Raw genomic sequence first — 24,228 nt, forward strand, 5'->3', positions numbered from 1 at the left:
ATTTCCCTATTTCTACATTTGGCAGAGACGGGTGCGCCCCATCCATGACTTACAGTTTAGTTGTGTATGGAAATATTACTAAATATATAACGCTATGTCTATGGCCCTTCACTAGCACGATTGACACACATGTGCATCGTAACTGTTAAAAAATAACGACCCAAGCTCAGTAACATGTGAGACCACGAACTCCATAAATCAAAAGACAAAACCGCGAGTCAATTAACTATAGTTGGATAAAACAAGTTCAGATCTATTAGTATGTTACATGAGGAATATAAATATTCGACCTTGACTTTATATACATGACCTTGACCCCACTTAGCGAAACCTAATTAATTTTGTACGTTCGTGTATTCAACATGCACTGTAAATTTGATAGAAATGTCATTGTTGATTCATGTAAGTTCATTCATGATATGATATAAATTTCTTATTCATCCTGGGTGAGAGGAAAGCCGATAAGCCGACTTACCATATGGCGAAACACTGCCCCCCGGTCAGGTTACTATCGCAGTCTATGTCAAGTACCGGTATGGGATTAGGTAGTCAGTTATTTGTTTCAGATGCTTGGACTTGAGGGTGGAGGAAGCCGTAATAGGTTTTAACTCTAGGCTTTGATGAAGGATTTATACGAGAATTCACTTATATTCAAGGAGCTACTATATTTCTGGAACGCCATATGTTGGGAATGAATATTTGATAGCAATCTCTTTTTGAATGTTCTCCTCTGTAGGGGCATTGATCTTGATACGCCCCTTTTTTAACGGTGGGCTTAATAACTTGCGACACCGTCCACCGCGCTAACCGATAAATAGACCGAACGAATCCCATCAAAATTCTTACCAAATTAGGTTCAGTTTCATAATGTTCCACATGAATGACTTGCAGTTTATGCTCACACCAGCAAGCACAGACAATCCGGCGCCTTTGTATATTCAAAAACGGATTAGGCAGGCATTTCTAACGCAATTTCAAGTTAGATATTCTGGGTAATGGTGCTGTATATAACAAGAGTAAAGTGAATCATTGAAAAAAGAGAGAATGAAAAATGGCCCGATTTGAAGGAACATCCGAAGTTGGGTCCCTTGGCCACTAAAGTGAAAATGGAGACTAACTAACGTAAAAAACTTAGCACTGTAGCTCGTTTTTTATCAGTGTCTTCTTATAAAACAAAGATTTATTATGAGAGAATTGCGTAAAAAACGCCATGTAGAAGATATCGACTTTTTCGCGGAAATAGTTTTCCCACAAATGGTATCGACTGAACTATTCGCAGCTATGGTCTTAAAGCAATATTCGCAGCTATGGTTCCAAGACAATACGAATGACATAAGCATCATATGGGCGGTCCATGACTATTTTTGTCTTCCACCATTTTGTGGTGCAGACGATGCGACGCTTTTGGTTTGGCGATTAGTGCGATTTGCGACATAACACCCAATATAGCGGTGTGGATTAGGCTAACCATGTGTACAACACTGATGGATGTTTGTATACGCAATATAGCTTAAAGAGGGCAATCTACTAATTGACATTGATAAATTTTGATGTATTAGGTGTTTGGAGGCGGTTAGGCATTTCTGAATCGACACGAGTTTTTATGGCTTGTGTATGTTATATGGTTGCCTAGAGTAGCGCGTATACAAGTACTGCTCTTTTCTGTCTACCTTTAGAAGAACTAAACGCAAAAAAAATTGTACCAAAAATTAATTATTTGTATTCAATTTTTGATTTTTTAATGGCTTGTGTGTAATATATGGTTTCTTAGAGTAGAGTATCTAACCACTGCTGTTTTCTTTCTGCTCTTGGGTGCACTGACTGCAAACAAACTGTAGCAAAAATTATGAAAGTTATATTGAGTGGATATTGAAGAACCGTTTAAGTAATTAATTGTCCCTTCTCTCTGTCTTTCTGTAACTGACTACAGTTCTTTTCTATCCGCCTTTGTGTAAGTAAGAGGATACAAACTGCTGCAATCAACCTCTCAATATACACAATATCAATCACCGTTTAAATTACTGACCTCGACTTTAAGCACAATAACAAATATTGTTATGCAAATATGAGCCTATGATTCAGTTTTTGATTTTCGGCTGGAGTAATTACAAAGTTTTTGATGTTTTTTGACAGTTTTTCACTGTTTTGCAAGGTTTTTGAGTTAATTTTATAATTCTAAACATCAAAATATTCAAATATGCTAGTTTTTGTTCGATAGGTCGAACATGGAACAACCTGAAAGCATGACCCCACCACCTCACCGGGGTGAAATAAATGGGGCTGGGAATGCTGAACCATACGGAATTGGTATCAGTGGAAGCAGAGACTTTAGTGTAAGGTGAAAAAGTCGTTCACACTCATATATCATGCATGACTGAGAATGAAATCAGCCAATCAATCGTCGAGTTGTTTTTTTAAATTCGATTAACCTCCCGACCTCAGGGTTTGACTGATAGGGAGATTAAATTTTAAAAATTAAGAAAAATTAGGAGGTTTGATTCTTGCATAAACAAGATTTTACCCTAAAAGTTGATTTTTATTAATTTCGACAAAATAATCCCCAAAAAACGGTTTTTGGAGTTTTAAATACACAAAGAACAACATTTTGGCTATCTTAGCGTATGGCCCGACACTTGGCCGCAGATAAAATATGATAAATCGTACTTGATATCTGAAACACTTTCCATAATAATTATCCACTTTAGTTTGACTAATGCTGTGAACAAAAAAGGTAAAATATTCTCGAAATTTTGAAATTGCCGGTAAATAAAACACAAGGCAATCCAAAGTTTGAATTCCAAACAAGGAAAAAAATCCATCCAATAATTTTATTCCCAAAATATGCTCATTTCATTATTCTTTCAACGGCCGCCAACTTTCAATACAAATCAATAGCCGGCCCCTCCCCAATCAATCAGCGGTTACTTATGACGTCACAAATCGGCAGATAAAACACAAAACTATAATTTTTCAGTGTCAAAAGTATGAGTAGACACAGATCAAAAAATTGTTGTGTTATATTGCATTTGAATGTTTGTACTGATTTCTAGTTTGTCCGAGTCGGTCAGTGGTTTTATGTACAGTTTCCACTGATAGAAGCCTACTATTCTTGAAGATCGGAATTTACTGGTTCGGCATTGCCTGCCAAGTTTGAGATGGTTGGCAATCGAACCTGCGATTTGTAATCTGCATCGCCATCATACGGTAGTTATCGGAAATCAAACGCTTTGACCTCTAGAACAGCCCACTAAAAATATTTGTCACGAAACTAGCAAAGGTAGATTGGGTAGCTCTTTTCTCAAACCCAATGGCATAGATGAAAAACAGTTTAATATTAATTTAAATTGTCAAAACTATTTGCAACAAGATTTGCATTTTCTATGCTGTCATATCGTCGCTAATTGGTTTCCTTTTATTATTACGTAACAAGTAAGTTTATTATTACAAAATAATTAGTTTGTTATCACACACACAACCACCGACGACGGATTGTCTGCGAAACGATGAAGGAATTTTTTTCTTTGTTTTAGAATTTATGAATATTTGAATATAGTTAGATAGGAGAAGATGTTTTTGAGGTGAATCTCGGTTTAGGTTTAGGCTGGGCTGATTGTGACTGAAGTCGCAGTTTAGTTATCTTGATGGTCGTTGAAGCTTCGCTATCTGTTGTAGCGCCCATATCTCAACCGGGTCCGCGAGAGAATTTTATCATTGTTCTGCTAGTGTAACTGCTAAATTATCAGAAGTTATGAAGGTTGTCGAAAAGACGAAGTTACGTTGCTCATCTTAAATTCTAGGGTCTAAATTCTTGAAATAATGGTGGTTGTATAGCCACCCTTGTCCTAAAAAACGAAGGCGCAAAAACGTTGCGAAACCTAGATACTATGTCATATTCAATTTTCAAGAACTTTCATGTCACGTGGTAACCGTTTGCATCTCTATGATATTGAAATATTACTGATTGGATAGCAATTCTTTTTCTATTCATTGCTCTAGAACTGTCCTAATATAGACTTAAAAACATCGAAATATCCAGCCACGGGTGAGCGTTTGTAAAAATTGAATAATTATCCCAGTTTCCAATCTTCACACATTCAATTATGGATTATGGATAATTCAATTTTCGTGTATGGCCCAAGCTTGCATCATACTTGCGAAATATTTGCAAAAACTAGTTTACAAATCCATTGTGAATGAATAAATAGCGTGTCGTCTGGGACCGCTGTGAACCACTGTGACGCATGAATGGAACTGTGAAATGTTGAAAACCCCATTCAACCAGGAATCCCAGGGAGAAAATCGCGCGGAACGAACTAGCGAAACGAAAATAACCAAAAACAAATGTTCTCTTGTTCCGGGCCATTTCAAAACTTGTGGTTACAAACTCGTTAAAAATGTTTATTTTTTCTATAAATAATAACATGAGGTAGAAGTAGAATTATTGTATTTGCTTGTAGTATTACTAATATTCTTCTTAGGGACATACTATAAACTGCTTAAACAATGCAAAGCCTGATAACGAGTTTCACCAGGTGTCACTTGCATATGCCGCATTAGAGTTTAAAAAATTTCAGTGGGGGGAATGAAGTTTTGAAAAGGCAAAGGAATGCGGTGGTGGGATTCAGAATTTTGAGAACAGCTTGTTTTTTGTATCGAACTTAGTGACAGCAGGTTCTCTGAACTCAGAAAATGTATGTCGCCAACTACCTCACTATGACTGGTGGGGAAAATAATGAGTTTTAAACAAAACAAAAGAGACAAATTTAGCAAGAAAGCTCGACTATCGTACCTGACTTCTGGACTTCCAACGTAATTCCATCCTGATTGGTCAGCTTCGTGCGTTGGTTTCAACGTTGTCATGACGACGGGGTCAAATTGCTCTGTTTGTGATGTAGGTAATCGTGACGTCACGAGTGAATTCGGTTTCTGTATATTACGTTATAAGTATAAAAGTGACGAAAAAAGACTTTGTATGTGTTATTGTGTTTGTTGAAAATAACTTACTTGAGGCTTGTATAAATTCGGTGTTCCTCCGTGCGGAACTGTGTTTTGTGACGTGGAACCGGAAGGCGGAAGCCCAGTTCCCATTCGCGGAAGTCCCATTTGATGACGTGGTTCAATAGGTAAAGTTGTAGGACCTAATAAGAAGTTTAAAAAATATAAACTTAGGAAGATTTGATATATTATCAGACAAATATATATAATAGCGAATGGTTGCTACCATACTGGTAGCATGCCTGGTTAGAAGCAAACGATACACAGGGTGTTCGCAAAGTTACGTTACAGCTCCGAAATTTTGTCATGAAGTCATTTCTCAAAACATCCTAACCAAGTTTGTTTTATTTTAATCAGTGTTTATTCAAGTTTTTTCTTCATTTATTTATTACACCTGCATGGCCAACAAACTGTATATGATATCGATAAATTCCCTCAATTTGAAAAAATTTTTGACTTCATTAACACTCTGTAGCCTAACTGTTTGCTCCTCACCCGTTGTACATGCATTAAAAATGGCTGGGGGCCAAAGTCACATACAGTCCTTCAAAATTTAAGTAAGCCACATAAAATAAGGAGTCAACAACTTGGCATTTAAGTTGGCTGTTCTCCCACCGCGGAACAAGCTATTTTAAGTCAGATCGATAATAACAATGTTACCGGTTGCTCCTGCAAGTCCGTGAAATCGATTTTGTTAAGTTAAAACGTAATTAGGTTTTGTAAACGATTTAGTAAGAATGGACTTTGTTGGACATTTGTAAGGAATAAAAAAAAATTTTTCAGTAGGTTTTAAAAAGCCTCCAACTGTGAACATGGCTGTTCATAGGCAGTCAAAGAGTGTCACTGAAGTTTGAAGTACCAGGGACTTTTCAGTTCGGCATTGCCTGAACATCTTATCACATCATGAGTGAGGTAGTGGGAATAAGATTTCAACCCAAGATTTATAGCCTGCAAGGCCATCAAAGTTAGGCCCAACGTTCCACCCAATTGGATATTATTTAAGCTTGACCTTTGTGCCAACCAAGTGCCCGAGGTGTAATAAATTAGGTAGCAATGCCAAACATGAAAAATTGCGGGACTCCGTAAAATAATATTTCCTTGCGTATCAATGGCTGTTTGAACCCAGTTTTGTTTTAGTTACGATGTGAAAAAGCCTGACTGACCTGCTTTTGTGACGTAGACTGTTCCTGAATTCGTTCTAGCGAGAATTGATGACGATTCTCGTCTGTATTGATCCCTGACGTGGGGTTCTATAACAACTGGTGACGACATACGACGTCTTGAGTTCAAAGGTCGGAGTTCTTCCGCACGGATAACGTCATCCATACTTGCGATGTCGTCATCGTCATCGCCTACGTCATCATCTCTGGAATCGCGGCGACGATCCTCGTCTGTAATGTCATCGTCAGTCATGCGTGGTGATCGGTGCTTGTTGCTGCCTAGCAACCGATGACGACTACCGTGACGTCCTGGGGAAGGGGGGGTGCAGGATCGATCGGTAACTGGTTCGTAACGAACCGAGGAATGGTGGGTATCGTTAGATGAAACACCTGTAAAAGAAGAATCAAATTCTATATCTTAGATGCATTTCTAATGTATATGTGTTTAAGGGGATTCAAAATATCTTTTTGCAAACTGACACAAATATAGAAGTTATAGAGCAGGAAGATTTATGTCGTTTCTAATATATATGACCCCAAAACAATACCAGAGTTATTTAGAACATATTCTAAAGATAACTTTTATGCAAAGCGTTCTAGATTGCGGAAACTTTTGGGTACAATCATACACAAACAGAAGTTCAAGTGTTATATAAATTTTTTTCATCCGTAAAGGTAATTAAGAGATTCAACGGTTCTGCTTTTTGGGTAACCCTGAAGATTCAAACGACGATTCGGAATTTTTTCAAAAAAATCAAAAAGTTCAAAAATTCCTTTTTTTTTCTGCACACACACACAAAATATAATCGGTTCAAAAGATAACCTTTGCTTCATCATTTCTGTTATTTGGTCCTGATTTATGTGAAATTAATCAAAATCGAGCGAACTAAAATTTGACGTTTTGTAATTTCCCCGCAATCATATCATGATGAAAAAATTAAAATCTGAAAATACTGCAGAGAATGTCCCTAGACAATCCGATATTTGAAAGTTATTATTCCTAAAAGGGACATCGAAATCCTAGTTGAACAACATGCTCGAAAACCAAAAATGAATAAAAATATAAGTTTCCAAAAAAAAATCAGCCCATAGAATACGTTATGCACATAGATAATAAGCAACATATAAGCAGAAATACATCCTAGCAAGATTTATATAAGGTAATTGGAGACGCTTTGACTTGATGACGATACTAGATTTCGATACCTTACACAGCAATTTTATGTCATTGATGATGAAACAATACTACAACTGTTATGTCACATTACTTCAACTGTGATGTCACAATTATACAAGATGATGATGACATTGAAAATGAAAAAAACGACTGTGTGTTATGATGAAAGTTAACTGACTAGGTACACAATGAATGCTTATTATAGCTTTTAAACGACGATTTTTCACGCCTTACATTCCGAAGCAGGCTTTGTACAATAAGTGAGATGATGCCTGCGATATTTGGGCCCGATGTTTTAGCTATTAGGAAATCGGACGAATGCTTCGTTGGAAGAGAATATTCATTGGACTTGAATCATTTGTAACTGAGCACAACAAATACAAAATGAATTTCCCAAAATGCAAAATATACAAGTGCAGAATCATTATGGTGCAACAGTTTTTGTACACGTCATGCTTATTATAACATCATCACTTCCGGTTGACCTTTTACCTCTGTTGACGATATCACGAGGTGAAATCTTTGAGAGCGCCAACTGGCGGAGAGCCTTATTCCTAGCTCTCTGTATTTCATACATTCTGCAGCCGGTAGAGCAACCCCGAATGTAAGTGAATTCAACATCTTCGGACAAAAAAATATGAAAAATATCGGTTTCGGGCGAATATTATAATAATTTCGGACGAATCACCCGCTGGAGGGTTTATATAGAAAACTTGTTCAAAGCAAGGTCACGCGCACTAACTCTAAAGCAAATTAGAGTCATCTATAGGCCACTGAAGTGCCAATAGCTACGCGCACATGAAAGTGAAAAACACTCATCTGTAAGCAAAGTCACGGGCGACCACCAAAACTATACATAATTGTGGGGGTGCATTACGCATTCAGGAGTAAATGAGACTCATTCTTCAAGCAAGGGTATTGGCAATTAGTCTTAATCACTAGTACTGAAGTTCAAAGATTACTGAAAAATTTCGGTAAAAGCTAAGTCACACACACTCACTCAGAATGATAGGAGACTCATCTTCGAGCGAAGATATAGGCGAGATCTGAAATGCCAAAGGCTACAGAGAATATAAAGAATTATAGCGCCGCGGTAAATTAGACGATTGACTAAATGATATGTAAATAAATAAATTCGATAAAGTCATCACAACCACAAAGCAGCCGGCCCAGGAAACACCCCCATCAACTTCTGCCTTCGTATCCGGTAGTCACATTCATTACTCCTTAACCTTTGAATCCTGGTGTTAAATATCAATGGATCCTAAATAATAAACTTTGACCCCAATGATATCATCAAACCATATCCTTAGACCTTTACGCCCAGGGCGAAATTTATCAAATGTTTTTTTAAAATCCATGAAATTCGATTAGCAGCCAATTTCGTGTGTAAATTTTGAGATAGAATCTGATATTTTTAAATTGGCCGTGAAATGCTTTGCGTGTTTACATTTATTGATACTAAAGGTCGGATTATGGATGGAATTGTTCCAAAATCAGCAGTGACCACAAACTAAAACCATCTGAATTTATTGTCTTATAGTAATATTATACATCAGATACATAGGGTAAATCAGCACATACAGTTACTATCTGCTGTTTATATGACATAAGGCAAGTTCTAAGTCTCAGGAAAGAAAACAAATTGAATGGCCGGTTAAGTGATTCAAACTGGACCCATTGATGCTCCCACAACAAAACTAAAACCAAATTTTGATGTTTAACCTAAAAAGTAGTTTGTTGAGATTGCAATTGCAATATACTTATTGTTTTCCACTTTTGCTTTTGTAACACTGTAAATATTGTTGATAAAATGTAACTTTATACGTCACACTTACAAATTTGTGGCCCCTGGTCCAAAAACCTTATGCACCGCGCACTTGGCCTAATCCACAGTGACACTCTATAAAGCGGTTCAGTTTTACAAGGTTACAGTAATCTCTTCAACAATATAAGCAAGGACGCTTACATGTTTTTTACCTAATAATTTTGGTCAAAAAATCGATTGATTGAGCATTTCTTGGCGCAGAAAGCACAATTTCCACGATTTCTCCCCAAAATAAACACGACCTGATTTTTCAAAGTAGAAATGTCATCACTCGCAATATCAATCAGTAACGAAATCTCGTGGAAAATACATCAGCGATTCTTTGAATTTAATTTTAAAAAAATTTGTGAATTCAACTTATATTTATGTGTCATATCTTCACTCCAAACAAGGCTTTCAACAAGCTACGTTCAATTAACCAACGTTATCAATGTACTTTGATTATTGGGTGCTCCCGAAGTATGCGAACCAAGATGGCGGACATCGGAACGTAACATGGGTAACAGGTTAGGGTTAGGCGATAATTTTTTTCCAATTTTCCTTATTTTAGTCCTATTATCAGTTCGAAGACTAGTCAAGAGCCTCCCGTAGTATTTATACCTAAAATTATGGCCTAACCCTAACCTAGTATACATATTACATTCCGATGTCCGCCATCTTGGTTCGCATCCTTCGGGAGCCCCGATTATTGTTTGCAAAATGTAGTTAATTTAACTCGAATTGATTTTGAAAAGTTTTGTCGCCTTTGAACACTATAGCAGCTCCTTGCCTAGTAGTGGCTGACTGTGAAGAGCCTTGTTCCTAGATGCGTTGATGCGTTGCATAAAAAGTGTTTCACATTTTCCCCAAGAAAATGGCTCTGTACAAGCAGTTTGGAAAAAGTTGCTGGATTTGAACTCAAAAAGTGGGAAAGTTCTGTCGTTAACAATCGTTAATATTAAGAATAATGTAATGACAGAAAAAGATTTCTCTTATTTCAAGCTCAAACACAAATTGGGAAAAGTCTAACCAAGTCGAATTTACCAGGGCGCAAATAAAGAGTAAATTTGCAAAAAAAGAGAGTGTGCTCGAAATTCTTTATCACCCTAAGATTACTTAATTAATGCACATGGCCTATAGATGACGGAGCGTTCTATATTTCCGTTCTAGAAGAGTAGTGAGCGAGAGGGCCCAAATATTTTTATTCCCATAATATACCCAGATCGCTCCGGCCACATCGAGTTTTAATTTTTCAACATCATTAGCCATGGAATGGTAGTGAGTTTAACAAAACTTTTTCACTGTAATGTCTCGAGAGTCGATACGCTTTCAAAACAAAATTATCTTCCGATATGATTTATGGAAAATAACGATTTTCCTTAATTTGAAAAATTGAACAAAATTAATAAAAAAAAACACAGAGAACGAAAAACAGAGCCCGAGTTATTTGGAAAGTATCCTAGAGATAACAAACTTTTGTGTATTTCGTCCTAAATTACTGAAATTTTTCGGTACAATCATACACAAACAGAAGTTAAAAAAATGCATTTTATTTTCGTTGAAGTATTTGAGAACTTCATGTTTTTTTTTCTTTGGGAGGGAGCTGTGGACTTGTACGTATATTTTTAAAAATTGATGTCAAAATTTCTCAAATCTCACTAAATATATCAGTTATAGCGGATGACATTATTACGTTAGAGACATGTAATCCAATTATTAGGTCACGTAATAATTTTATGCATCATTATCTTGTTACGTCATCTCATTATGACACTTCAAAGAGAGGTGATACAGTATAATTGTTTCATAACAAAGGATGAACAATCTGCAGTAGACGGTTCATTGTTAAACGAAATAATGTACATGAAAGTGATCCGTTAATGATCTATGAAGACATAATGACTTCTAATTTACGATATTTATGTTTGAAATTTAACTCTGCAGGGATATTGATATCATTCTTATGGTGAAAAATACTTCGATGCGAATGGACATTATGCCAGTCTCGAAGGTTATTTATACCGTCGTTGAAAAAATAGTAAAACAGAGCAGCAGCTACGAATCTAACGTTTTAATATACGAACAAATGACTTGATACGACTTGATAGCATGGGCTAGCGATCGGGTCATGCATGACTTATCCAACTTCTACGACCTATCCTATTACGACTATGCTCAGGTGATTAATAATGCAAAAAAGCTGTAAAAGTGCAAAAAATAACATACATAACTATTAATTTATTGCTACATTGCTACTTCAGTTTGTGAAACCACCACATAATTTGCTTTTAGCCAATTTCTCGTGTACTAATCCCTGTAGATACGAATCTATAACTCGCTTCAGTCTATTCACTGAAAACCTGAACGTCTAACTCAACTAAAAATATCATTTGTTTGAAACAACCAACTAAGCCAAATTCGGGTGGTGTCTCCCCCAGTTACCCTAAAGTTGGAGGATATTTCTTTCATAAATTAATGCCTATTCGGTCATAATACTTGCAATTCACAACAATTCTAAACAGAAGGGGATTATGATTTCATTCCTACATAACAATGATCAATGGAAATATATAATTATGTTAACATAATCCACAAAATCCGAATATAATTGTGACGTAACTGTAACCGAGAGAAGGACGACGGACTTAATATCCGTGAAATGATGACAGGCGAAGTTTTTCCCATCGTACTCTGGAAATCTAGATCCATAAGCCGATTAGGAATGTCAAATTCTTCAATTTTATGATCATGGGAGAGCGGAGTTCATGTTTGTTTAAATAATAAATCAACGACCCATTTGATTCGAGAAATTTTCATTTATAATGAATTTTATCGGGTATCATGAGACAGTAGGCGCACGCAAGACCTTAAAACAAGATTGTGTGATTTTAACCCCTTGATGACTTGACAGAAAAAAATGTATTTAGGTAATTCAGGGTAACAAAGTATTCAAACAAGCGTCATATCAACCAGACTTTGAAATTGATGACGGGACATTAAAAATTAATCTTAGTATAAAAACCAGAGTTATGAGCTTTTCAAACAAGATTTTTACAGCTATTACATCACCAATTTCGTTTTGATTAATTTTTTTTAATGTTCTCGCCCGGAAAGCAAATTCTTTTGTAGTGAAGCCAGACTTTGAATTTGTAAGTGATGAGATATACACATATAGGGAGTATTCAAACGTCGATAAAAATGATTCTTCTAACTGAGCGAATGTAAAACAAAGTCTATTATCAGCGAATTTTTCCCACAGTAAATGCCAATCTATGTCATCATAAAACTTTGCTTACTAAGAAACCGACTCGGTATGGTCGAATGGGGAGTGAATTTATGCACAAAAACGCTTAATTGGTTCTGTATTTGGTTTACTTTGGAACGGAATGTTGCCTCGTTATGCTTATTTTACAGATATTATAATGGATTGTTGTTAATTTGTATGCGGAAAGTTTCGATAACTCCATCTATGTGGAATTCACTGTCCCATAGATACTTTCCTGGAAATGTTGGCTCGAACTGACGGTCTTAACATGCACCACTTCAAATCAATATAGTTTAACCAGCTCCTAACTTTGTAGTGGTCGCCCACAACTTCGCCCTCAGTCTCTTCTACTTTGGAGTGAGTACAGAAAACTTTGTTTAAAGATAATTGCCTTTTACTTCTGAGTTAGTGCGCGTAACCGTGCTTTAAGTAAATCGTCTTGATTGATAAAAGAAAATAATATTCAAAATCGAAATCAGAATTGAATAGGAGAACTTTAAATTATTGTAACAAGACAATTTTAGCACAAAAATACATAAATTTTCATTGTGGGACAAGAATTTCGATTAACTCGTTAAAACGAAACCTTATCTCAGAAAAATATAAACTGAAAGTTCGACACGAATGTCAACCATGGCCAATAGGTGTTATGTGCAGATCACGCCTGCTTGAATATTGAAAGACAACACTCTATATTTACCTCAATAAAATATTCATGCTACGAACCGAAATTACTTGAATTTTGGCGAAAACTATGATATTTATATACAATATATAGCCTTATAATGCGTAATAGTTTTTAGAAGATCAAAGATTGGCATTGACTTTGACTGCGCAACGATGAAGTATTACCCAATCGATATCGGAAAAGACAAAAAAATTACAAATTTAATTTTAAAAACAAAGTGTGACGTAACAAAGTTACCCACGTAAATTTCCATAAAATTATAATTTTATTTCAAGCGATCTGAAACGTCAAGATAGCGGAAATTGGTTTAATGGATTATCTGGTTGTAAATTGTGACGTAATAAACTACCTGTCGTCTGCTGTTAGAGGCGTCATAATGGATTACTAAGTTATCCGTAGTTACAGTATTGTGACAAAATGATTGATGTTTTATAAGTAAACACCCCGGGGGCAAAACAACGAATTAACAAATGTTCTGATTATACATAAGTATATATTAAAATATATAAGCATATATTAAAATCTTACTCGATAGGATGTAATATATATATCACGTCTGTTGAAATAGAATTCGAATAATTTTAAACAAAATCTAGTCTACGCAAACCCGGATGACCCTCTAATATAGGATGATGCACTCACCATCAATTAATTACTAACAAGGTTGACACTGAAGTACCGGTACTGTAAAGCCTGAAAGCACCAAATTTGCTGCAAAGATCGACGGACAAGCAATACGGAATAAAACCTGGAATTATCCCAATAACAACAATCAACCAAACACCAACAATAATTTGACAAAGCGATGCATAAGTACATCTCGTTCCCAAAGCGAGTGAGCCATATTAATTTTGGCGGAGTAGAATTAAACTCCTAAATTTCTTGAACTCTAAAACTTTTTAAAACATTTTGAAACTGAAACACAGCATCGTGCAGATACAGTATTATAAAACACCCCATATGATATTAATTTTTCAATGCCTTTTAACAAAATTAGGTACTTACTACTCCCGTAGTGTGTGTACCAGGTTAGGGCATGATTTTATTTCGATTTTCCTTATTTTAGTTCTATTACGAGTTCAGGGACTGTCTGTGTTAGCCAAGTGAATATACCCCCTGTCCATAGGCTTCCGTCCATTTACACAACTTGATATCGGTACATATACTTCTGGAGCGCCTTAAATTTGAATCCCTTTTAACAAAATTGTCTTCAATAATGTACTTACAAAAGTCAGCTATATTATATTAATCTTGGTGGAATACAATTTCAAATTTGTCCAACCAAAATATTCAACAAACACAACATTATCGGTGACATGAAAGCAGGTTTTAATCTCCAGTTTTCCACAACTTATCAAAACAACGAGAAACCTCAACACCCGGATTATTTCGATACAACTTATGGGTTGAAATTATCATAAAACTCAAAACATACAAACTCAAAAAGCATAGATATCAGTTTTATATCATCGTGTTACATTCAGCGTTCAGCGTGGAAACGACGGATTGTAACCAAATAATTTATTAGTATATAGTACTGCAAACTGTGAGTTGTACCAACGTCGGAACAAACCAAGAACGTTTTGCCAAAGTTTCATTTCCTATCACGCGAGTCAGTATATCTAGCGTTTGCTTTCAATCAATTATGTAATTACTTGCTAAGAAATTCTTGTATGAGCCAAATATTTCAACTATGATGCGAAAATGGCTATTATCGGACGATAGTTGTGTGGTGCTAATAATCAGAGTATTTCTGCTGTTTCAACTTGAATAATTAGGAAGATATGACAAATATAATATCGCTAAACCTTTTTTCTAGGATTTTACGATTTAATTTATAAAATAGGATTACAAATGTTAAATAAATTTGCACTTCATTATTTATACTATTTCCCAAGGCAGTATGGGTTAAACTGTTTGGGAATGTTCAATAATTTATCACACAGATTAGGAAGAGCTAAGTCGTTTTATTTGCGCATCCAATCTCACACCAATTTAGATTTTCCCACTAAAACCAATCCAATTAAATTATTGCGCAATCCGCACAAAATAATGCGCAATCCGCACAAAATATTGCGCAATCCTCTCAAAATATTGTGCAATCTTTGTTTACTATTCTCAGTAATCGATCAACAAACAACTAATTAAAGTATGTTTGTTTATTTAATCTGGAATGAACAAAAACTTCTACTTGAAAAGCAATTAAAACCGGGTCTTATCGATCAATCAAATTTGGTCAAGTTGGAATCAGCAAACAGAGAATTCCACTTGTTTTGAGATTTTTGTGCAGCTGGATCCGCATGTGTGGCCTGGATCATGAGGATGCTTTGGTAAGTGGAGAGTCAAGGGTTTATATTAAAAAAAAATAGCGGTAAATATGACACATGCTCTCTGTGATGAAGCGCAGTATGTATTTATATCTATTTGTCTCAAAATAAAACAGTATCTGCATAATAAATAATATTACAACAGAGATTGGATATACAGTTTACACAAGACTATGCTATTTTTAGTATTGTTGGTCCACTCATTTTGATCCCAACAATGTGTCATATTCAGTAGTAATGATAGCTTAGGACTTGGCGTTTTCACTTAAACACTGCCTATTTCAAAATCAAGCCAAATCGTAAAGCACAACGAAAAGCTTTCCTGTACAAATGTTCATTCATATTTTAGGAATACCCAGATCCATTACAAACGTATCTGATATCAACTAACTCTATCATTGTACAAAATTACCGGATATAACTGAAGCATTCTAAAATAATAAGGGACAATTTCACGGTATAATGATTAGCGCGACAGTCGATTTGCCGGTGATTCAGCTACGACACACCCCAACTCTGTATCTACCATTTGAACCGCTAGAGACATCAGCGCAAATAGGCCATGTAAAAACCGCTCCGTGGTGGGCCGTGCCCATGGGCCCAATTAGAGGCGATCCGTACGTTCGAAAAAATATTACAAAATATGTATCCTCTATGGACTTACCACTTGAAGCTGTGTCAGTGTAAACTCCGTTAGCTTTGTGTTCTCTCATGATATTTCCAGACTGTACTTCAACCTTCATCACTGGGGCGAGTACTTACTGACAGACTGTTATTTAGTCGTTCATTTAATATGTAAAGTATGGTACAATGCTAACAACAAAAACATAGATAGTATACAGTTTTATATAGTACTTTATAAACGATTATTTGGAATAAATCATTTATTTGAGCATACTCGGTTACCTTGTACAATAAACTTCAGTCTACGCAACGACGCAAAAAGTGACAGCATTAGCACTAAGCTTTCACAGTAAACTTATTCTGTCTGTCATGTTTCATCGATTATTTGAGGGAAAAAAAGCCTAAATTGTATCATGGTTAATCGTATTCTGCAGTTTCGTGTCGAATAGTACCAGACCCGTGCATCGGATTTTGCGACTACGCACACGTGAGGAGTGGTCGGGAAACTAAATAATGGAATTATAACATTTTTGGTTGGAACGATATCGTTCTGTATGCTATTTCCTAAATACGTTCTCAAAGGTAGATCTAAAAAAAGAAGCGTTGAGTCCTGAGGACCTGAGCCACATATATAGCCAATGTTTCAAAGAATTTTTAAAGCCATCATAATATATTACAAATCTTACTCGATAAGATGCCAATTTAAAATATAAATCACACCGTCTCAATGTTATTTTCCCCTTCCCAAACAAACACTATATAAACTGAAAGCTACATCCCTATTCGGCAATAACGGTTAGTACTGGCCCGAGTAACGTTAATATGCTACAGCAGGTAAGTTAAAAGATCAGACCAACTAAGCGTCTAACAGTAAAACACACAGCGCATACACACACTAACTATGATAAGTTTGGTGGATCCATTCTGTGTTTATTCTTTTCCTAGCTAAACGCGAAAGCCGCAAAAATCAAAACTATCTACTAACTAACACCTTAGTTACAGAAGATAACATAGCTATCTCTCGACTATGCTGCGATAATCTAACGCTATATGAACAAACAATTGGTACTTTGTGATGTAACAAATGGGTTCATCCTCAGCCTTGCTGAATAGTTTCCAGCAGTGATTGTTGGTTCATAATACGAAAGTTGCGAACAGCGTGTCGCCCACTTAGTAGTTAATCCTCTCGGCGCCACATGCTACATTATGAAATCACAATAAGTTGTTCGATTTTCTCTAACGGAACTATAGTGACATAATAAGAAGCAGATTATGAAGTCGCAAACGTTTTAGCATTTTCAAGTGGGTTTCGTCGAACACTGCGCCTAATTCGTGTATTCGCAAAAACAACTACTTGGAATTAAACCAACATTCAATAAAGTGATAAAAAGGCGTGTGCTTTAATTTTTTATAAAATTAAAAACTTTACAAATAACACTTATGTCGCAAATATGAGTGCATGAAACTTTTCCCACATGAAAAGTCTCGTGAAACCCCGAATACGGAATTTTCTTTTCAGTAAAGATTAAAAAAGAAAAACACAACTGAATATAATTCAAGTTAATAAACTTTGTCCAACTCAGAGATTGAAGAGGTCGATATTCTACCATTTTTATATTGCACATCCAAATTTACATATCCTTGCAAAGTTGTTTGGCATAATACTACACTAGAATTATTTGGTGTTTCGCCTCTTCACGTTTGGTGTATCTACAGCTTTCACTCATACGCAGAAAGCCAGGGAATTTGATGAGAATCTAGATTACGGTATAACCTGAGCTATATCTAACACCCTTGTTAGGATAGTAGATCAAAATAGCTATTTCTTGCTCATAATTACAAAAAAACGCCAAATCGTGTCAATGTGGAATCACGGGAAACATTAATTTAAAGTCAAGTAATTTGATTTCAATGATTTGTTTTAAATAACACTCGCATGTTTTGCATTCCCGTTAGTAGTATGAATAATATAGTGACATCATACAGAAGATACCTGTATTAGAGCAAGTAACATCAAATATTATATTGATTACAACGTTACTATCCCACGGGACTCACTTCTGTGTAAAACCCAATTTTAATGCCCAATTCTGTCAAAATATGTATCTAGTCAGCCTGTTTCTATAAATAAACCTGAGCTATTTCTCACACTTGTTTTCGTTATATGTTTTATGTCGCTTATCATTTCAGTGAAATTTTGCGCAATTGATCAATTCGAATTAAAAATCCTATACTTACACACTATACAATATTTACAAATAAATAATCTCACAATTAAATTAATTATAATAAGTAACGAATTCAATAACAGTTGCAATAAAGTCCATGTTACAAAGCACTTTTCCAAAGTCAGTTCCAATTTTATTTTCTGGCTTTGGGAATGACTCTTAGTCGGGATGATAGATTGGAAAATAAATTTGTATCAGGACACGATATTTCATGAATATCTAATATATTATTACAGCGTTCAACGGGATATATACTTTTAACTTGAAACTAATTTATTTCGCTTTAGCTGAAACTTCTATAAATATAAGATCCCCAACATAATTTTCTGTGAATAAACGCGACTAAAAACCACGAAGTTCTAATTAACAACATTTACCATTCTTAGTGAAACAAAAGTGCTTATTTTAGCATTGACTAATCTCAAAATCAAATTCCTAAATGATCTGCAGCCAAGCAAGATCCGTTGAAAAATCACTACAATTTGATTCGCATTTTCTACGGCCGTGTAAGATCATAGAAAATTTATTTAATATGTCGAAAAAGCAAATACAGAATTAAAACTCTACCGTCCGCCACCTTAGGCAAAATTAGCGACTAAATCTGAAATCATTATGTTGATAATTGCTGTAATTGTCGAAATATTCGCCAAATTAGGCCGAGGCTGTCTCGCTCATTATTTATGAGACACCAACGTTAGGCTTGCTACAAATAAAGAAGCGCAAGCCCGAGCATCAAATAAAATTGCATAAATAGAGTATCCTATAGTTAACGAATACAAGATATTAAATAAAGCTATTTGCAGTTAGGAAAATATTGCCATCCCTTATATTCACTTTGTTGATCCCAACTACAACTTGGCATGTACTGCAACTCGGCTTTCCTCTCAATCATGAAATATAACATCCGAATGTCTTACTATGATCATGGACACGGCCAATCGCACTGAAAATTATATGAAACCTTTTGTCAGTTTCAAGCAAGTCTTATCACCCAATATTTTTTCAATTTTTATGAAATTATCCGCGACATTGTTTTTGTCAAACTTAGAAAAATCAAATTTTACCAAAAGCCTTCTTATTCAACTAATTAATCAGGAGATATTTGACATCGCGAAATTTCGGTTAATCCGAAAAAATTCGGCAACAAATCCGAGAAAGCATAAACACTTAGCGCCTATAAGTCTGAAGTCGTGTTGCCGGTGGCAGAGTTTAAGCATCGAGATATATTTGCAACAATTCTTGACGTTTGATTAAAAATTGATGTAAAATATGTTTGAAGCCCTCAAGGTGTTTGACTGTCAACACGATATCGGACATTAAGACTCATCAACGACAACTCGCTGTTGGATTGAATTATAGGATGAATGCTTCAGATTTTGAGTTGTAATAAAAAAGTACACATTCAAGAAAATCACACTAATTGACACTTACACTAACACATTTACACTAAATCCCCGCAAGAGTACGAAATTCGACAAAATTTGAGAATTTGGTAAGAATGGCCGGACTAAATATTAAAACGGATGCTTTACATTTTGAGCGATACGAGTAAAAGGATTTCAAAAAGATTTAATTGCTATCACTTGGGTTCCTGGTTTCAACTACTTATCCTCCTCCAGTACATTTTTGCGCCAGTGGATCCACAGGTTGTTGTTACAAAAGACTGACTAAATCGTATTTCTGTAACATTTCGTCCGAACTAAGATTTCCCATATCATGCGGGGTTGTCTCGAGAATAAAGATGGCTATTCTAGAAGAATTGTTTCTAGCCAACACGTTTCAATTCGCTAAACTCAGACAAAAATAATCTGATCGAAACTTTTAAACTTGTCTTGGGTAAGAATTGAATTTTAGACGTTCAAGAAACGTTAAGAGAAGATTGGGGAATACTTCATATGACTGTACAACTTCTATTCGATGAATTATCAAGTAAATACCATTTTGATTTGACTCGTTTTGAGCGTATTGAATATATAAATCTTATTATTCTTTTTCTTTCATTACACTTCAAACTCATTACACTTCAAATTCAATCAAACGAAACTAGTCATAAGTCAACGCATTTGCCTGCGGAATTAATATTGCATTAATCTTGGCTTAAATCTCACATAATCTTAGCACAGAATATATAAACACTTAATCACTGCATGAAAACCACACCTGGACGGCTACCTCGCATGTAAATCCGGAACTAGTCTGTTTTCAACGGCGCTTACGATATAAATCCTACTTTCTAAGATTTGAAAAATATAATTTAAATTCTGGTAGCATCGGCCTTACATGGGGAAGACATATATATCTGTTTATGTCTCCTGTTCATGCTTGGGCCACGCTTGAAACTTTTTGCTCTAGCGCCCTATATAGTAATAAAGTATTTGTTTGAAAGATCGTGACTGACCTATACACAACAGTGTTCCCGTATAAAAAAGTATACTTGAATTTTAGTTGGGTACGAGAAATTTAAATCTTATTTCCAATGAAAGATATTAATGATTATACATATCCTTGTTAAAAAAACTGTTTCATCAAAATGTATTCGCCAACGAATGAATTTTATATTGTTTATGAACAACAGGAACACTGAATATTTATGCGTGTTTCCAAAGCTACTTAATTCCGTTCGTAACATGTTCCAAGAATTATGTCGTAAACAATCGAAGTTCAATTTTTTTGTTTGTTTGTGATGCAACTATGGTCCGATATTTGGAATTTTAAAGATGCATTTTATCGCAAAAGCCAAAATATTCTTTTGTCCAATCTTATAGAAGATAACAATACTGCCCAATTCCCTTGTTATTAATGGAAAACTTATATAATCTTATACTACCGGTACATATTATTTGTAAGCTTCAAAGCCTGCGTTATGGTTATAATTGTAAATAACGTATGATTAGCCACGAACACCGCCAAACTTACATTTAAATATTTGAAAACATTATTATAGACCGCTTTTCCACCCCACCCGCTCACCCACACTGAACAAGGCATTCCAAGAGCATCCAAATTTGCAGTCGACTTTTCAAGCAGAAATATGCGGTTTAAGCTCTGGGTGTTTATGGTTAAGAATGATCGTAACACGACGTGCGGTTATTTTTAGCAAATATTTTTGGGAGAAAAACCCAAATCGAGAAGTTTAAGCGGTTTTATTAGCAAGGATTATAGCGAGTATGATTTTTTGAGATAAATAATATTTTTCGAATAAAACCAAAAAATAACTAAATTTTTAGATACAAATTGGAATTTTTCACATAGGTTGCATTTTTACTTAAATTTTAGTTATTTTTTGTTTTTATCAAAAAATTTTGTTTATCTCACAAATGTAATCTCTTTGATCAGCGATATTCGAAATTGGATTACAATGTTGGTAAAGCTTAAAGTCCGCACGAAGCAACTAATCCTATAAAATAATAGTTGATTGAAGGCTATAAACTAGTAGACGGAAAACATGGGTTTAACTGCAATGGTTTGAGTACACATCAATTAGTTACTGCGTCAAATTAGACTTATACAGTGACAAAGCAAAAAACAATGTCTCCCAGGTCAGTGCCTTAGTGAAAGGCCTTGTTCATTTAATATCAACCCTTGCTTACGGGAGAACGCGCCCGCTGTATTACCAGTTACAATTGCGCGTCTCGGAAATTGGAAAGCAATTGACCGAATATAAAGGACTCCTAAATCGGCAAAATTAATGAGACATCGCCGGCCTCAATGGTGGTTGAAATTATACAACAAAGGAAATCAGAAATCGATTCGCGGACTCGAAATTTATAATAATAGATAACACAACCGCAAATTCCCTGTGTAGCTCAAAACATAAAATGGACCAACATATTCCGTAACTGAAGAGCTCCCGTTTGCACATATAATTAATTAACTCTATGATAGCCCTTCCTATGCCTCGGAATGAACAAAAAATATCCGCATACCAGTTACATAATGTTTTCATATACAGCCTAGAATTCCTGCATTACACCTTCAAAACACTGAAAAGACTCATTCACCCTGCTCCTTGCAGCTCTAGCATTATAAAATGAATAGGCCTGGTAAAGCAATATATTCTACACACTCTCCTGGTAAAGTGCGTCTTCACAGGCATCCACAACGTGGCGAAGACTGGTTCAGTTAGAACGCTGGCTTTTTTCTTGTAGCGCATTCACTTCTACGAATAAAAGCTAAACTTGCTATTAAGCTATTGTTCAACAATACAGACTTGAGACATTCGCCAAGAAACAATTTCTGAATTCCATATTTCGAGCCAATTTCACACTTAGTTAACCACACCGACACTTTTCATTTTGACACAGGGGAATAACTTTACTTAAATTACGCACATTGGGATGTTTTGAACTAAATAGAATTAATTTTTTTATGCTATATCAGTCGGTGTTACGCGAGATCTTTAAAGTGTTGTAAGTTTAATAATAGTGGTCTTTCATTATGTTTAAACAATCCTAATGAAAACTCTCGGATATGAATGGAATCCTGGGGAACCCCGGATAAATCATGGAAATTTCAACTCCGAACTAAGTTCTGACGCAAAGGGAACAAATCGCACTTCTGTTATAGACACAATCGCTTGGGAATAACACTCGCACATTCATTAGGCGTTAATAAAACGTTGACATGTGGTCGAACCTGCGCTCCAGCACCGCATAACATGTGTTACAACAAGAATGAAGCCTGTTTGACTGTGACTGTGTGGTTTTTCGTTCACTGGGTCTCCATCGAATAACTTTGCGTATGTTGTTGTATTTTTATATTATAGTTGCAATGCTCGTTTTTCTGTTTGACGAACACTAAATCTCTCTCTCTCTGTGTAGTTTCATGTATGAAAGTAAGACCGACAACTGGGCGGTATTTGGCAGTGTTGGGTAAGCTCGACTCGTTGCCTGAACCGGAATCACCATTTGCTAAATACTCCAAGTTCCTCTGTCCATCTAAACTGATACTCGATCCGTGAGCCATGGGTCACAGCAACAGGAGGGCTACAAACCTATCATAAATGGTGACTGTACATTCGAACGCATACATTTGCACCCGTTTATCCGCGGGTTCAATCTATATGAGGGTGCTGAAATCCATGGGTCAGTGTTAGCATGGGTTCAAATATCCGTAAAAAAAATTCAATAGGTGCAATAGTATGCAGGTGCAATTGTCGTGGATTGAAATTACGGGTTCAAATGCACGTGGGTTCAAATGTAATGGAACCATAAAAATTTGCTAGATATATTAATATTTTCAGTTTCATCTGTGTGATGATGAGGAATGTGGATGGTCGGATCATGCCTTTTAGAGCCTATATATATATTCATTTAAAATAGTACTAATGAAATTGGAGTTATATTTGGTGATAGTTCTCATACCTACAAACATTTATAGAGTGGTTGAATTGAAATGATATTTGAGAACAAAAAATAAGCGAAATTCATTTCAACCGGGGTCAATATTGAGGACGGAGTCGTAAGATTTTATTAAACACTGAGGCACCATTGAAAAATCGTCTATTGGAAGCTCTGTGGTGCCCTAAGCACGTGCTTATTTTGCTTAATGGTGAATCCGAGCCCTAGTGATGCGCGAACTTCCTGACTATAGATTAGAGCATTGCTATCTTGTTATAACAGCTATATACATTCTATTATAATTCACATTAAACGAGTGCGTCAATAGAATGCGATATCTGCAATATTCATCGCTTTGTGATCAAAGTCAAACGTACACGAGGGAATCAGGCTGCGATAATTGAAACCTGTGGTTGAAATAGACAACTTGCAATATCAAAGAAATGCGGCTGCGTGGTGCGATATTCTTTTAAATATTGAGTTCTTTGTATTCGTGAGGTCCTATATATCCCAAGCGTAATTTGACTTATTTCAAAAGCGTTTCATCTTGCGTTTTGCGTATGATTTCAATGTCTACTTGCTATGTGCTTACTGACGTTTTAGACTTGCGATATGCTC

General features: G+C 35.6%; 1 protein-coding gene across 6 annotated transcripts in view; it reads right to left on the bottom strand.

The window, feature by feature from the left end:
* The window catches only part of LOC120341635 (teneurin-3-like), a 116,976-nt gene that overhangs the window by 37,817 nt on the left and 54,931 nt on the right, over positions 1–24,228 (bottom strand). For 4 of the 6 annotated variants that reach the window (XM_039410182.2, XM_039410181.2, XM_039410179.2 and 1 more), the window contains 3 exons: positions 6,159–6,545; positions 5,005–5,138; positions 4,790–4,926 (listed from right to left, as the gene is read on the bottom strand). In XM_039410182.2, the coding sequence (XP_039266116.2) occupies positions 4,790–4,926; positions 5,005–5,138; positions 6,159–6,545 (658 nt within the window). Of the gene's footprint in view, positions 1–4,789; positions 4,927–5,004; positions 5,139–6,158; positions 6,546–7,824; positions 7,925–16,083; positions 16,229–24,228 lie in introns of those variants that run through there. The other 2 variants (XM_039410186.2, XM_039410185.2) reach the window with 2 other exon arrangements.

This window comes from Styela clava, chromosome 14, assembly GCF_964204865.1.
Source record: "Styela clava chromosome 14, kaStyClav1.hap1.2, whole genome shotgun sequence".
NCBI lineage: Eukaryota > Metazoa > Chordata > Ascidiacea > Stolidobranchia > Styelidae > Styela > Styela clava.